At 40.4% G+C, this 15,273-nt stretch overlaps 1 protein-coding gene across 1 annotated transcript in view; it reads left to right on the top strand.

The window, feature by feature from the left end:
• Positions 1–13,728, top strand: part of LOC139738561 (islet cell autoantigen 1-like) — a 30,049-nt gene extending 16,321 nt beyond the window's left edge. The window contains exons 6-14 of the mRNA XM_071649183.1: positions 426–498; positions 932–1,055; positions 2,084–2,282; positions 3,143–3,367; positions 6,260–6,379; positions 10,323–10,453; positions 10,880–11,082; positions 12,029–12,271; positions 13,310–13,728. Of these exons, the coding sequence (XP_071505284.1) occupies positions 426–498; positions 932–1,055; positions 2,084–2,282; positions 3,143–3,367; positions 6,260–6,379; positions 10,323–10,453; positions 10,880–11,082; positions 12,029–12,271; positions 13,310–13,617 (1,626 nt within the window). The 3' untranslated portion in view covers positions 13,618–13,728. The remainder of the gene's footprint in view (positions 1–425; positions 499–931; positions 1,056–2,083; positions 2,283–3,142; positions 3,368–6,259; positions 6,380–10,322; positions 10,454–10,879; positions 11,083–12,028; positions 12,272–13,309) is intronic.
• Positions 13,729–15,273: the final 1,545 nt, after the last annotated feature.

Below are 15,273 nucleotides of genomic sequence, written 5' to 3'. Positions count from 1 at the left end.
TTCCGCATTAACGGTTGACAGGTTCGCTGGAATTTCTGTTGCACTACCATGATCAAATCATTGCTGGTGTACCTCAACTGATTCATAAGCCAAAATGTTGGACAGGCAGTGCAAGATTGTATGTTTGGTGTGAGAGATATAAAGTAGACAGAGATGACCAATAGACTCATAGGTAAAACAGCTCACATACAGGTAGATAAATAGACATATTTGAGTTGTGCAATTATGCACAAATACACTTGAAATGTAAGTATGGAGCTTCAATGATGAATGTCTGCATAAATGTGCTGAAGAGAATGAGTTAAGAAAAGGTCATTGAAATACAGTATATATGTATAAACTGATAATATACTTTTTCCCCCTAATGCTGTTAAAATGCTGACTTTCTTGTTATAGTGTACACTATTTGCAACATGTATTTCCAGGTTTTCAAGTCCATTCAGAGCACATGTATGGAAATGCTGAGGATTCTCGAAAAGTATCAGGACAATCTCTGTGGTAAGTGAGAACAACCAAATTTATGAATAACTTAAAACAAAACAGTGCAATTAGCATGGTGTATTTGTAGGTAGTGCCTGTAGGTGAACTTTGAAAAACAAAATGGACATCATTATCTCTCTTGGTTATATTGATACTAGTGCCTCTTACTCTGGGCATTTTCAAGATGTGTTGGAAATTTTGTGCACACTTTCATTGATCTCCGTTGGATAACCCCATATTTTCAAAAAGTCATATTAACTCAGTAATTACCAAATTTCTCTAGACGACTATATATAAAACATATCTCTAAGTGCTTCTATGCCTGTGTGTATGAATGTGAGTTTGTGTGTACATGTGTGAGTGTGATTTGTGAACCTCACCACGTCCTATGAAACCAAACAACTCAAGTGAACAATTTTATCGTGATGTCATCTTTGTTACCCGGATACAGGGCTGTCACAAGAGGAGGGGGCCATGGGGCGCTTTCTGAAGCAGAGCAGCAGCGTGGACAAGACGCGGGCAGGCAAGATGATGGCCGCCGTCGGGAAGGCACAGACCAGCTCATCAGAGCAGAGGTATCGCCCTGAGAGTCCAACGTCCTTTCCTTCGTACCTCTATTGCATTCAGTGTCGAGTTTTGTCATGATATTGAAGTAGACATATGACAACTTCCTGAAGTGGAAATGTGATTGTATTGCAGATAAGGCTTTGGGAAGCACAAACAGGAAATCCTGATTTGAATCCTGTACAGGGAAAGCATCCTCTTGCAAGATGTGTTACCGATGATATCCAAGGGAAAGGGATACCTGAGGTAAATGAGATGACAATCACAGACCCCTCTGGATGGTCATTGCTAATGCTTTAAGAGGCTACCTGGGGATTATCATGGAACTTCACTGTATTTCTTTGTACTCCCTTCAGGTTGTGTGTGTGTGTCTTATGATTTCTTGTACAAATGAAACAGCAATGCTTTAAAGGACTGGTCTACCTGAATACATGTATACATGTGTGCATTGAGTGATTGCAGCAACGTTAGTAGAATGCATCGGCGAAAGTTTAAGGAAAATCGGCAATCCATTCCAAAAGTTGTGAATGTTTGAAGTTTCAGTGCCACCATCACTGGATGAGAGAACTTCTACAGTTTGTGATGTCTCATGCCGAGAATGATACACAGAAAATATAAAGAAAATTCAGCAAAATTTCATTTTTTTGTTTGTTGCAAAGTTCATTCCCTTTATTTGTTATGGATAATATCATTTCCCCTACCTTTTGTTATGTTAGAAAAGAGAAAATAAGTTGAATTTTCTTTATTTTTCTTTATATCATTTTTATCTTTTCTATATTTGATTTGATTTAAATAAATTATACCATCAGGTTCAACACATGAAGATATATCAGCGTACAAATTTTCAAATTCATTGGACATTGCTTTTTTTAAATCAATGGGTGGGGGTTCCTTGAATACTTTATGTGAGTGCTAGCCCCCAGAGTCTCTTGTTTAACAACCTGTGAATCAGGTAGTACAATGTAATTGTGAGGCTAGATGACATTCCATACTTGTGTCCTGCACTATAAACCGTTGTATGTCTTGTCATCGAAAACAGACTAGCGTTGCGCCCTCCGTTGGCCAGGCTGTACCAGGAGATCGAGACGTTCCGCTACCGGGCCATCTCGGACACCCTGATGACCATCAACCGTATGGAGGGGTCAAGGCTGGAGTATAGGGCGGCCCTGCTCTGGATGAAGGACATCTCGAAGGAGCTCGACCCAGACACCTACAAACAGCTGGAGAAGTTTAGAAAGGTACTGCACACAGGTGCATCTCTGCTGTATCATCTACAAACATTACATTGTTTAATTCCATGTTAGATTGGCATATTCGTCCATCTGGTACATTACGACCATGTGTCAAATATACAAATATTGATATTAAGGTGGCATGTACTTTAAAAATTGAAGGTACAGTAAACCTCTTTTGGCCTCCCATGTAGAGATCACACAAACATGTTATTTTGTATGTAAAAAAAATGCATCCAAGAAGAATTTATCTCGCAGGAATGTTACGTTTTGTTGTTTTTCTTGGATATTGCTTTGCTGTTGCCTTGGTAGATCACCACGGTATATTGTTGAACATTGCTAATATTGTTTTGTATGACTTTAAGTTATGTAGTCCAACTATTTCTTGCTTGTTTTGTCGTTTTGGGCTTAAGCCTAGGCAATAAAGTAGTAATTGCTGTAAAGGTAATATCTGACACAACATCGACCAATAATCTGTCATGTATTTTCCATCGTACTTGTTAATACTGTGAAAGTGGAAATTTTCGCGGTGGTGAAATTTTCATGCATTTTGCGCAACCAGAAATTAGCACAAAAATAAAAGCTAGCAAATAATTTTGCTTGCCATATGTTCCAGTAGTTGATGTCTTGATTCCGCAGAATAAAAAATACACAAAACTCTTCATACCCAGCCGAGCGCAAAAAATTAGTCGTGAAAATATCCACTTTTACAGTATTTTAAGATAGTATTGATATTTCTGTGGGTCTCATATGCAAGTGAGACCCCAGTCTCGCTCATTCTGTGCAAATCTGTTGATGTGAGTGAAACTCAAACCTCTTTGTTTCCGCTCCCCCCCCCCCCCCAAAAAAAAAAAAAAAAAACCCAGGTCCAGGCCCAGGTGCGCTCCACCAAGGCGCGCTTCGAACAGCTGAAGAACGACGTTTGCCAGAAGGTGGACCTGCTGGGGGCCAGCCGCTGCAACCTGTTCTCCCACACCCTGGCCTCCTACCAGAACACCCTCCTCCACTTCTGGGAGAAGACCTCCCGCACCATGGCGGCCGTCCAGGAGGGTTTCCGCGGCTACCAGCACTACGAGTTCAACATGCTGAAGGTAAGCGGGTGTGGAGGTCCACACCCTTTAATTTGCCATGCAGAAGAAGAAGGGAGTCACTCCCCTTTCCCCCTCCCCTTCCCCTACCCCCTCTCCCTCACCCCTCCCAGCCAGGAAGTGAAGTTAAGAGAATAAAGATTGCGTCTCAGTAGTCAGTCACATACGTTGCAAGTCTCTCAAAGACAAGCTATATAGAACAAAACAAGCAAGTGAAATGGTCAAGTTGCATCAGGATACATCAGCATTTGGTGCTGTGGGTTTGGTCTTAAATCATAAACCATAAATACATGAATCAGTGCTTGTGTTTGAACCATCAAGCCAATAGTTTTATGAATAGAAAAAAGAAATATAACAGCAGAACAGGTGAAATAGCAATTAATAGTGAGTAAGGAGTTCTTGTAACTTTTACCTGATTTGTTCTTAACTTCAATACATTATATAACTGTCTACCCTTTTGCTTAGGGCTGATATCTGTGAAAAATTTGGCAGCCTATCTTTTTAGATTCAGGAGAACAGAGGAAGGAAATAATACCCAAGGCAGTTTTACAGATTGTGAAAGAATCTTAATTTTGTACTTGTTGAGTTTGCGCGTAGTATACAAGTTAGTCTGGCTGAGTGTGAGTCTTGTGTTGTTGTTTTGTGATTATATGCTGTTGTACATGCAGTGTACTAGTTCTACCCCAATGGCTAACGTGTGTGTATGCGTGTGTGCGTTTGCCTAACACTCTGGTGAATAGCAAACCATAGTCTTTGTATTCAGACTCTATACATATGCAATTTCCTTGTTCCCTACGATGGATGTGACACCTTTCTCATTGTTGTGTACAGTAAATGCTGCTAAATGTTTTCTTGTATGTCTCATTAAGTTTTAGCTTCCAGCTCTATCTCCTCCCCTAGTTTTATGATGTGTGTGTCTGTGTGTGTGTATGTTTGTGCCATATTGTTCCCAGTCCCAGATGTCTTCTGCTGTACATATGCTTCTTTGTGTGTTCCATCAATTGTAGATTCAGTACTGTTTAATGTACTTTTACCAATGGGAGCAGTGATTTGAAAAATGTTTAAGATATCACATTTGATGCAGTTGTATCACAAAACATCCTCATATAAAAATTTTGCAATAAAGCCTGAAATATAAGGACATACTGTATATCACAATTTTTCTCAATAGACCGTAACTGTAGACGGTTTAGTCTAGAAACATTTTTTTTTCATAACTATTGCTCACATTTTGTTTATTTAACAATACTTCACATTGATTATACTGATTCAATTTTTTACATAGGTTGTTTCTATCCCTAACTCACATTTTAGAACTTTTTTGAAGCACTAAAACTGGGTTTTTATTTCATGTGCAAATGCTAAATTAAATTAAAAGCAAGCTTATTTTGCTCATAGGTGCAGTGTTGCAATACATGAGGAAACAGTTCCTTGAAAGTACTGAAGAAACAAGTCTTGTGCTTCGTAATGTTTACACTATACCTACAAAGTGTTCTTTCAACACAACAGTCAGGAAATCCTGCACAATGAAATATGAACACTTCCTTCAGGGTGTTGACAGTGTAGTTCTGTTTCTGACAAAGGATTAACACATAGAGAGAAGTTTGCTCTGCGTGTGATTAAAACATGTTAAATCTCAGACTTGCATCGCAAGTGTATAAAATGCTTGGTTAGTCCATATCTCTCCTAAATCACATGTACTAGTTTCAAATACATTATTCAGGGAATCGCGTTGAAACCAAAAGGAGCGTGTAGCTCTCCCAGATCTCTCAAAAGAACTTCAGTCAATTTATCTTTATTTTAGCTGTGCAAGTCAGTGTGTCTTCTTTAAATATGTTATTTGTTTATTTATTACTATCATTATTATCATCATTATGTGTGTGTGTGTTGTTGTTGTTTTTTTTTTTTTACTGTTTTTACCATTGACTGCCAAAGCAGTTAATTTCCAGTCCAATCTTTAATTATTATGATATTGTGGCTTAAAGTAACCATACGATTGTAGGTGATTGTATGCCCATGGTCACAAAATTACGTGCCTTATATTTCAGTCACATGTGTTGTACTCCGTAATATACATGTGTAGCTACATTGTGTCTGTCGTTCTTCAAGAGAAATCCTTGGGGGATTAATTCTTCATCCTGGAGAAAGCTAGGTAATTCAAATCCTTGTTTAAGTCTGAACTTCTTATCATTGATGGGCTTCATTAGCTGTGAAGTGCAATCGAAAGTTGCTGCAAAGAGTCATAAATCGTCTTGATTTAATATCAACCATGTACCATTTGTAGGTACTTAGCTTTGGTATTGACAATCATGTAATGGGATCTTTATGATCTCTATGTCTTCATCAACCAACAATTTATGATAGTGATGCATAGAGTGTTTATGTTTTCTTTCTTCCGGCAGCCTTCTACACTGCCTTGACCCTTTGCACCCTGTATCAGTATTTGATCACAGAAACATATGTGTACAATGTTGTACATCAAGGAAATGATGCTGTGAGGATTCCTTTACAATTTTCAGAACAGAATTTTTAAATTCCTCATGGCCCCAAGAAGTACACTTCTTTATTTTAATTCTATACAATCTGTGATCTCAAAGAAAAGAGATTGCACTTAGGTTTTGTCCAGTATTTGGGCAATGCAATGAGTTGCTCTACATATTTGCTAGGAACATGAAGAGCGGAAGAAGAATAATGTTTGCTGGAAAGTGTTAGTGTGTTCTTTGCAGAACGTTCTCCCACCGAGTTCATCCCACTGAGTTTATCCTACCGAGTGGCTGTAATGTGTGATGAAGTACCCCATGTGCCATAGATATCCTCCACCCCAAACCCCACATTAACCCTCTAGTAGCCCTCTTGTGAGTAGTTTGTCTCGTGGCCCTTTGTTCCGCTTCGTAGGAGTTGTCGGAAACGAGCAAACAACTCGCGGAGCTGACGGGCGCAAAGGATGTCGCCCCCGATTGGGACGCGGAAGAGGGATCCGACGAGCGCAGGAGCCGGGAGCGATTAAGATCAGATGTAAATTGCTTCGTCTGCTTTTACTGGGGAAAAGTGTATCATACAAAGCAAGCCTCATTTTATTTCATCCACCTGCATTCACGACTCTTGTTTCATGGTCATATTGGTGGTGGTATAATCATGCATTCTATTGTATTCAGCTTTGAGTCCCTGCCCTTTATTCTTTGATAATGATATTCCTCCTGTGGTTCCGTGCATCCTATCATTTTGAAATGTACACCATACGATATCATGTGATCTTTCCCTGTTACACCCTAGCCATGTCTTTTTCCTACATTTCGCTCATCCAATCTTGCAAAACTTGTATCATGTCTGTTGTTTGTATTTACGTTGTGCGTTTTGTTTTGTCTGGTACTCTTGTTGCACAGTAATCCTTTATTTCCCCGTGGGTATCTTGTGCTAGCAGTAACAATTCAACATTTGCAATATCTTGTCATGTACAGCATGTGTCTTCATATTTTTTCTCTGTCAGTATGAAGGTTCATAAATTCTGTCTTTACTAGCATATTGCTTTCTTGTCTTTCTTAATTTTTTGGTCATAATGCTGGCAGTATATTGTTAGAAAAAAGAACTTGCCCTTATCTATATACATGTATAGCATCTGTCTCGGTGTAATTACTAGAATGATATTAATCCTGTACTAGTATTGCACCACCCAGCTAAAAAAAGTGTAGTATAAATCATTGTGATGCACATTGTACAAATAAGGCACATTACACAGTGCATTTCATAGTAAGAATTATCCACCTGATTGTAACTTTCAAAAAGTCAGTACTGTGTGTTGTTTGTCTTATAAACAAATACTCTGTAGTGTACCAGTACTTCAGGTAAAACTGTAGGTCCTATCCTACAGTTGTGTTTCTTCACATTATTTTGTACAGCTACAAAGCAATAATGAGAAATTCGAGAAAATCCTTGTGTTTACAAGAGAATGACTGACTAGTGCATGAGTTGCATTTAGTCTCATTAGTTAAAGGGGAAATCCAGTCCAAAGATAAATTAGTCTGATAAAAAAGAGTAAACTCTTACAAATTCAACAGTAAAAATTTGACTTAAATCAGATGAAAAATAAGGAAGTTAGAAAATTTTGAAGTTTTGCTTATTTCTGCAAAACAGTTCTTGTACAGTGGATATGAATACGCAATTGAGTGGGCTGACCATGTCATACCCTCACATTTTTCCATTGATCGTGTACAAAAAATGACGAAAATTCAATGTTCCTGTCATAGAAGTCTAAAACATGATGTTATTCCTGGTTGAATAACTTCAGAACAGTGATCAGATAGATATATCAGGATTTGAGCCTTGGGCATAATTGCGTTTGAATGAAAAATGGGAAATTTCAAAATTTTATGTATAAACTACATGTATAAGGGCAAGTTGTGAGGGTATGACATGCTCACTTTGCCATTTGCATATAATTGACCGTTCAAGAACTGCATCCTGAAAAATTTGCGAAACTTCAAAATGTCATAACTTCCTTATTTTTTTACCCGATTTCAATCAAAATTTTACAATGAGCTCATAATATTTTACTCTTTCTTATCAGACTAACTTATATTTGGACTGGATTTCCCCTTTAAGACCACTCTCATGCTCTGCATCATGCACAATCAATCCTGTGCACATATTCACTGAAAGCAATATTTGAGGGTCGGAACATGTTAATGGCTAAACTCACCAACATGGCTATGCCTTATATGACTTTGATTAGTGTCTTTTATCCTCTTCTTCAAAAGCCACTGCAGTAATTGCAATAACATGGACTTTGATTCATATGTTGGCCATTTAAGAGCAATTTGTCAAAGACCTGCCACTATCCAAACTTGCAAGGATGGCTAGAATGGGCCGATTCCTAAAATTTTAGTATCTGAGCCTCAGTGAAGAACCTGGTTGTCATGTGATTTTAGCAAAACTTCTATTAAAGGCTGTTGAGTTTGTCTTATCTATTATTATACCCCCGCCAAACGAAGTTTGAAGGGGGTATATAGGAATCAGCGGACGGTCGGTCGGGCGGTCGGTCCGTTGCAAATCTTGCGTCGCGAACTACTTCCTCAGTTTTCAACCGATTCCCATAAAACTTGGCACAGATGTGTGCCTTGGGTTGTAGATGTGCAAGACGTATTTTTTGACAGTACCCAAAGTATGTTGCCATGGTAACGGCATATTATGGGCAAAAATGGGTACAAATCTTGCGTCGCGAACTCCTCCCACAGTTTTTGATCAGTTTTTATGAAATTAGGTACAGATGTTCATCTGAATATGTTAATGTGCAAGACACATATTTCTGCAGTGGCAAAAAGTGCGTTGCCATGGTAACGGCATGTTATTGGTAAAATATAGGGCAAAATGCTTCATGGCAAAACTGCTTCATCAGTGTTCTTCCAATTCTCATGGAATTCATATTGAATGTTTGTCTTAGGATATAGGTCAGCATGACACATTTCTTGACAGTGACAAAAAGTATGTTGCCATGGTAACAGCTCACATATTATGAGCCAAAATGATGGAAAATTTTGTGTTGCAAACTACTTCCTCAGTTTTTGCCCAATTTCCATGAAATTTGGTACAGATGTGTGCCTTTGGTTGTAGATGTGCAAGACACATTTTTCGACAGTACCCGAAAGTACGTTGCCATGGTAACGGCATATTAATGGCAGAAGATCAAGGAAAGATCTTGCGGATTTAACTACTTCCTCAGTTTTTTGACCAAAGCTTATGAAATGTTGTTTGGCGGGGGTATAACCAGTCGCTGTAGCGACATTTCTAGTTTCAACTGTAATGTTTGGTTAAAATCAGTTCCTCTAATTGCCAATTGTTTTTACTCTATACTGTGTGATAATTTCTGAATCATATCTTCATGGAATGATTATTTTATCCTTTCTTTCATATTTAGTCTCTTGATTTTATTTTTCTCTCCCACTCTCTCTTTCATCCTCTCTGTCTTAAGTCCTCTTTTTTTTTTGGGGGGGGGGGGGGGGGGAGGGGGGAGGGGAAGCAGATGATCACTGCGTGTGTAAACATACCACCTCACCTGTATTCTTCAGACCCCCGCCCCCTCGGCAAAAAAAAAAAAAACCCAAACAAAAAACAATATTATTTGTTTTCAATTGCCGTGGTCATGATGTGAAATCCTATCTCCTATTTTCTAGTGCTCTTACAGTTACAACTAAACTGCGACGTGAAAGATGCGTTGCAATAGCATGCTCTTGTGGTAACCTTTACACAAGTTAGAATTTGACATCTCATCAGTTGGAAGCTGGCTTTACTTTGCTTGTGTTTTCTCTTTCCCTCTCTTTTGGCATTACTACAAGAAGGAATGGTGCCTGCTGAAATATTTCATTTGCTTCTTTCTTGATATTCTTCTTTAAATACATATTTTCCAATAGCGCAATCAGTCACACACACAAATCTACGTAAGAAAAGTTTTGATACCTCTTGTGGTTACTTGTTACATTGTAGATCAGTGTCATCCAAAACCAGTAAATATAGAAGTACCAAGTGTGTATCCAACACTAACAAGTCTCAGAAGTACCAATACACTGATCTACTGAGTCTGGACAGTCATACCAGTTTGTTTGTTTATTTATTTATTTATTTATGTACCTCTCATAGGATGTATATCCCTTCAAGCATGTACAATAGCTATGTTTGGAACAGGTCCAACCAAATAAAAACGATACATTCACAACAACTTACCTTGTATCAACAATTAGATTGTACCACATACATATAAATGGCAACAACCAACCAATACCAAACTTATACCACATACAAGAGGAGAGGACAATCGCATATCTGAATATTTACAATTGTATTTTTAAACTGACACCCATTCCAGCAGCCATTGCATGGTACACTTGGTGTGTTTTCCTTTGAAATGCTTCGCAACGGTCATTCTCAGTATTGGAAGTTATGTAAGGACTTCATTCATTACCTGCAGGACCTCACACAAACAAGCAAACAACTGGCAGAAGAGACTAACCCAAAGAGGGGCAGGTCAAGTGTCGATGACTCACAGGAGGTGACGGAGGAGAACAAGGCCAGAACAGACGAACAGGCTGCCAGGGAAAGGTGAGTTCTGCTCCAACATTTTGGTTGTCATAGAAACAGCACAGTCTTGGTCTTCTGCTGATTACCTGCAACTAATTTGATTCAAATCTGAATGGTGAGGGCACTTTAGGACTTCAAGTTTGGTACACCGACTTTTATTATAATTTCACTCTTATGATCTCAAAATACTCCAAATTAACTCACTGTCCTGACAGATTGCATCAGTCGGACAAGTTTCTTGGTAGACCCTTTCGATATATTGCAAGCAAATTCAAAATGGTGGAGGATGAATTTTGAGCCCTTCTGACAACTGTATTTTACCTTTAACCCTCTGAAGCACCACAGACTCAAAATCCTATTACTACTGCACTTGATTGTCTTGCCTCTGGTTGTGAAAGAGTTAATGTGACAACACCATACAACTCCACTACTGCCTCCAATCTACAGACTGATTTCACTGAGCGATGATCCCGAGCATCTGATGGGGAACGGCGGCGCCCACCTAGACCCGACAGGCAACGGCCTCCATCCCCGGGTGGGGCAGGATTTTGGGGCGGACCTCCTCGGTGGGGACGAAGGCCTGTCAGAGCAGGAGAGAACAGCCTTCATCAACCTCATAGGGGGTCAGGATGGGAGTAAGGAGGAGTTTGGTAAGTTAGCCGAAAAGATATGACCCTCTCGGGATAAGCGTATCAAACCCCCCTCGGCATTGCTTACAAGCAAGTCTCTAACTTGAATGACCAATGTGTTCCCTGTGGCAACTAGAAGATACTGTATAACAAATGATACCTCATCCCTCAAAATATGGACCACTCTTAAAGTGATATAGATTATCATTCATTCAGTGGGAGTGTAACTCCGAAATTGTTATAAATCACGGAACTGGAAAGGGAACTTATGTCGTGCGACGTTTCACCGATTAACAATCAGCTTCTTCTGGCGTCCTTCCAGTGGAAGAATGGTCCTTATATGTGTGAAGTCGTGCTGGAATTTTGCGCACTGATGCGCATTGAGCTCGTGAAAGACGGCTTAGAATCTTTTGGATCGCCCGGTCGCACCTTAAAGAGACCAACCACTCATTCAATAACAAGGATGTGGTGGTGCTTGACAGAGAGGCTCGTTGGTTTGAACGAGGCGTAAAAGAATCAATTTGGGAACGAGTGGAGGAACCCAGTCTCAACAGGAAGGGGGGCCTCCGTTTCAACCTTTCACATGCCTGGGATCGGCAATCCGAAAGATTCCAAGCCGTCTCTCACGTCTGTCATTGGTATAGAAATAAGGAATAAGAAAGAAGTAGAATGGGAGTGATGCACTCAATCAAGCTGTACATGTGTAGTACAGATTTCAGGCTAAATTTCTCCTTCTACTTTAGTCCTTGGACACCCTTTTGCTTGTACATTTGAATTATAGCCGTGATAAAGATCAATTATAGACCAAATGAAAGCTTAGTGCTTGTGTAAAAAGAAAAAGAAAATATATTTAGTTCTTATAAACTGCCATAACTTCCGTTCTCCCTCCCCCCCCCCCCCCCCCCCATTAGCACCATGATAACAAACAAACAAGTGTGAAGAAATAATGTGGATCTTGTAACTGCAGGTGCCTTCACAGGGGCTGACCTGCTGTCTGGGAACAACGATGACCTCAAGGACGAGATGGACCTCCTGAACGAGATCCTCAACACGCCCTCTACTGTACCCGCAGACGAGAGGACGCCCATGGGCGGGGCCCTGCCAGGAGACGGTAGCATAGGCGGGCCCGGTGAGGCAGGGCAGAGTAGGGGCGGTTTCATGCCCTCGGACCTCCTGGAAATCACGTCGATGATGAGTGAGATGCCTACAGGTGAGTGAGTGGTCATGACCTGGGGGGTGTTTCATGAAGCATTTTGCTTCATGAACTTGCTCTCAGCCAATTAGATGCAAGGATTTCAGTTGCTTGTAACAGTTTGTCAGAAAAATATCCGACCAAAATGCTTCATGAAATGCCCCCCCCTGGCCTTCATTGCTGGACCGTAGAGGCTTCTGGCAGTGCATCATGTTCATGGGACCAGTGGCACTCAGGGGTGCCAGTTTTCAGGCGTAAGCACAAAATCACACCCTGGCAGTTGTTTTTTCAGACACCTCTGTATGCAGAATAGCTCTTTGTAGATTATTTTTGTGTTTTGATTCCCTCTCATGCATTCATATTACTAATTAGATCCTTTGACGAATATCTCGTTGAAATTTTCTGTTAATCAATTTTGCAAGAACAGTATGATTCAAAGCAGGCATCCACTTCGGTATTGATAAAGGGAACCATTGCTACATCCAGAATTTGTTTCATGTCTATGATGTATGTATATGGTGTGTGTGTGTGCATGGATATGTACAAGCAGTGCTGTGGTCTTGGAAGCACGTCTTCCTGCTTTAAAATTTGTCGGCCTGCAGTTTTAAATTCCCTCAGAGGGAAATAATTTCTGAGTCAATGCAGAAATGGATAGTCCAGTGTCACCATTCTTTAGACTGAGATTAAAGACAGTGTGAATTACCAAAATTTCACCCCCATATGTCTGCAATGCCTGAAGGTATTTTCTTGAAATGTAGTGTATATGTATATGAATTGCCAGGTAAGGATTCTCTATAGAAAGTTTTAGGTCATGGGGTCAAATGTCAAAGGTCTAGTGAAAATGCTAAAATTTCACTCCTTTTTCCATATCTCAGAAATGTTCATAATTCCTTCATTGGCAGAATGGTGTGAAATAGTGGAGGCATACCAGTCACCATTGCGACATTTCTAGTATGTGTGTGTGTGTGTGTGGATGTTGTCATCAAATACACTACAAGTATTTTCAACTTACGTTGTGTTCTCTATCCCCAACCTTACCCACTTCTTCCTTCTCAGGTTCACCCGCCACCACTCCCCAGGGAGGCCCCAACGTTCCACGACCGGCTCCACCCCAGTATTCCGACCTCTTTGCCGACCAGGCCACCACTGCTGCTGCCGCCGCCGCCGCTGCTGCCACGGCGGGTACCGGGACGGCGTCGGCTTCCACCAACAAGGCGGACTCAAGCAAGCCGCAGGCGTTCAAGAAGGGCCAGAAGACAGACATGTCGGCGTGGTTCAACCTATTTGCAGACCTCGACCCTCTCGCCAACCCAGACGAGATCGGCAAGGAGGAAGGGAGCGAGGTGGAGAGCAGAAACTGTTAGCGCACCTCACCTGCATCGAACCTTCATCTGACTATTTCATTTCACGGAAGTGTGGTGCCACGTACCCTTAACTCGTCTGCAATTTCCTAGCAGTTTGATGTCATATTGTTTCTTCTCTTAATTGTTCAGGATAGTCTCTGTCCAGACAAAAACAAAGAAAAAAACAAAATCAAACAAACTTGTGAATTAGTAGCAAGTTTATTCACTTTGTCTGACCGGCGTTGTGGTATTGGTAGCAATGATTGTGGTAAGATCTATGGTATTTGTGAATCATTTTGAATAGAAAACCATACCAGATTATTGGTCAATTTGGGGTGGGTCAATATACATAATAATTGCATATGTTTAAGATTTTTTTGTTTTAAGGAATGAATGTGCACACCCAGATGTTCTTCGAAGTTGGACCTATAGGTTATCAGCATTGCTTGCAAAGTTCTTGTGTAATGATGCTCAAAAAAGTGTGAAAATGTTACAGTACTTTCTTCCCGCGTAATATCATTCATGTAATTTATAGAGCTGCAATTTGGAGTACTACGTGTATCCTTGACCGAGACTGATGAGATTCATCGGTCATTTTCAGCAGTACTCCGTCAAATCTTTCTCCCACTCCCCGAGATTTGTATTCAAGAGAGAGGCAAGGGCGAGTTGAGATGTTTCTGTTAGTGAAAGTTAAACATTGCTACCATAACTTGCGAATAAAAGGGCTAAGATGTGTTCCAAGGGCAGGTGCAAATAGTGCACAATTTCTCTCCCCCCCCCTTCCCAAAACAGACAAACAAGCCAGCAAGCAACAGAGAAAGTAAACATACACAAATACAAACAAACAAGAAATGGGGCAGTCAACATTGCTTTCAGCAATTATTCTGGCATCCCACCTCCGCCGTTTGTGGAAATACTGGTGTCGGTCACACTTGTTCTCAGGCCTTCCCTAGCGCGGATTTTCCCGATTGTTTTACCCTGTCCCAGATATATCTACATAAAACTTACAAAAATTTATGTGAAGTATACTGTATCTGTTGTGTGTTTACCAACTTGTTTGTTTGTTTACGATGTCATACCAGTCTGTTATGCAAAGATGAAAGATGAGGAAGAGTTTTTGCCGATCTTTAACTGACGTGCGACTACATGATCACGAGTATGCCTTTTACATTTGGGGTAATTGATTGATTGGTGTCTCTTCTGCCTTTTCACCCAGTGATTAAGTGTAAGGTTTTCTTTTGATGTGACTCATTTTGCGGATGAGTTTTGACACAATTTCTTCAAACCTGCAATATTATCCTCTCATCCAAGTCCCAGCACCTCAACTTGTTCTTTTGCCGTACATTAAAAATGTGTGTCCAGTACCTTTCTTCCACTTCTCTGTTGCAGCCTGTAGCACCAAGCTTCAGTATTCTGCATCGGATAAACTCACGCCGTCAGAAGTGGCATTTTCCCCCCGCAAAACGTAGCAAGTTTCAAGGTTGCAAGACTTAACTCCTTTGTCCACATCCAATGGAAATACCACCTGGTCCACAGGGCTGCAAAATTTCACCGTCTTTCGAGCATCACTTGCGACGGTACACAGTGACTCATTTTCCTGATTCCCTGGTTGCTATTTGTATTCACAGTATTGGGGAATTTTACGTGGGATATGATATACATACAAAGCTAGTGAGA

The sequence above is a fragment of the Diadema antillarum genome, unplaced genomic scaffold, assembly GCF_040938485.1.
Source record: "Diadema antillarum isolate AM-2024a unplaced genomic scaffold, OU_Dant_1.0 seq00000754_RagTag, whole genome shotgun sequence".
In the NCBI taxonomy this organism is placed as follows: Eukaryota; Metazoa; Echinodermata; class Echinoidea; order Diadematoida; family Diadematidae; genus Diadema; species Diadema antillarum.
This window is presented reverse-complemented; position numbering and strand designations above follow the sequence as displayed.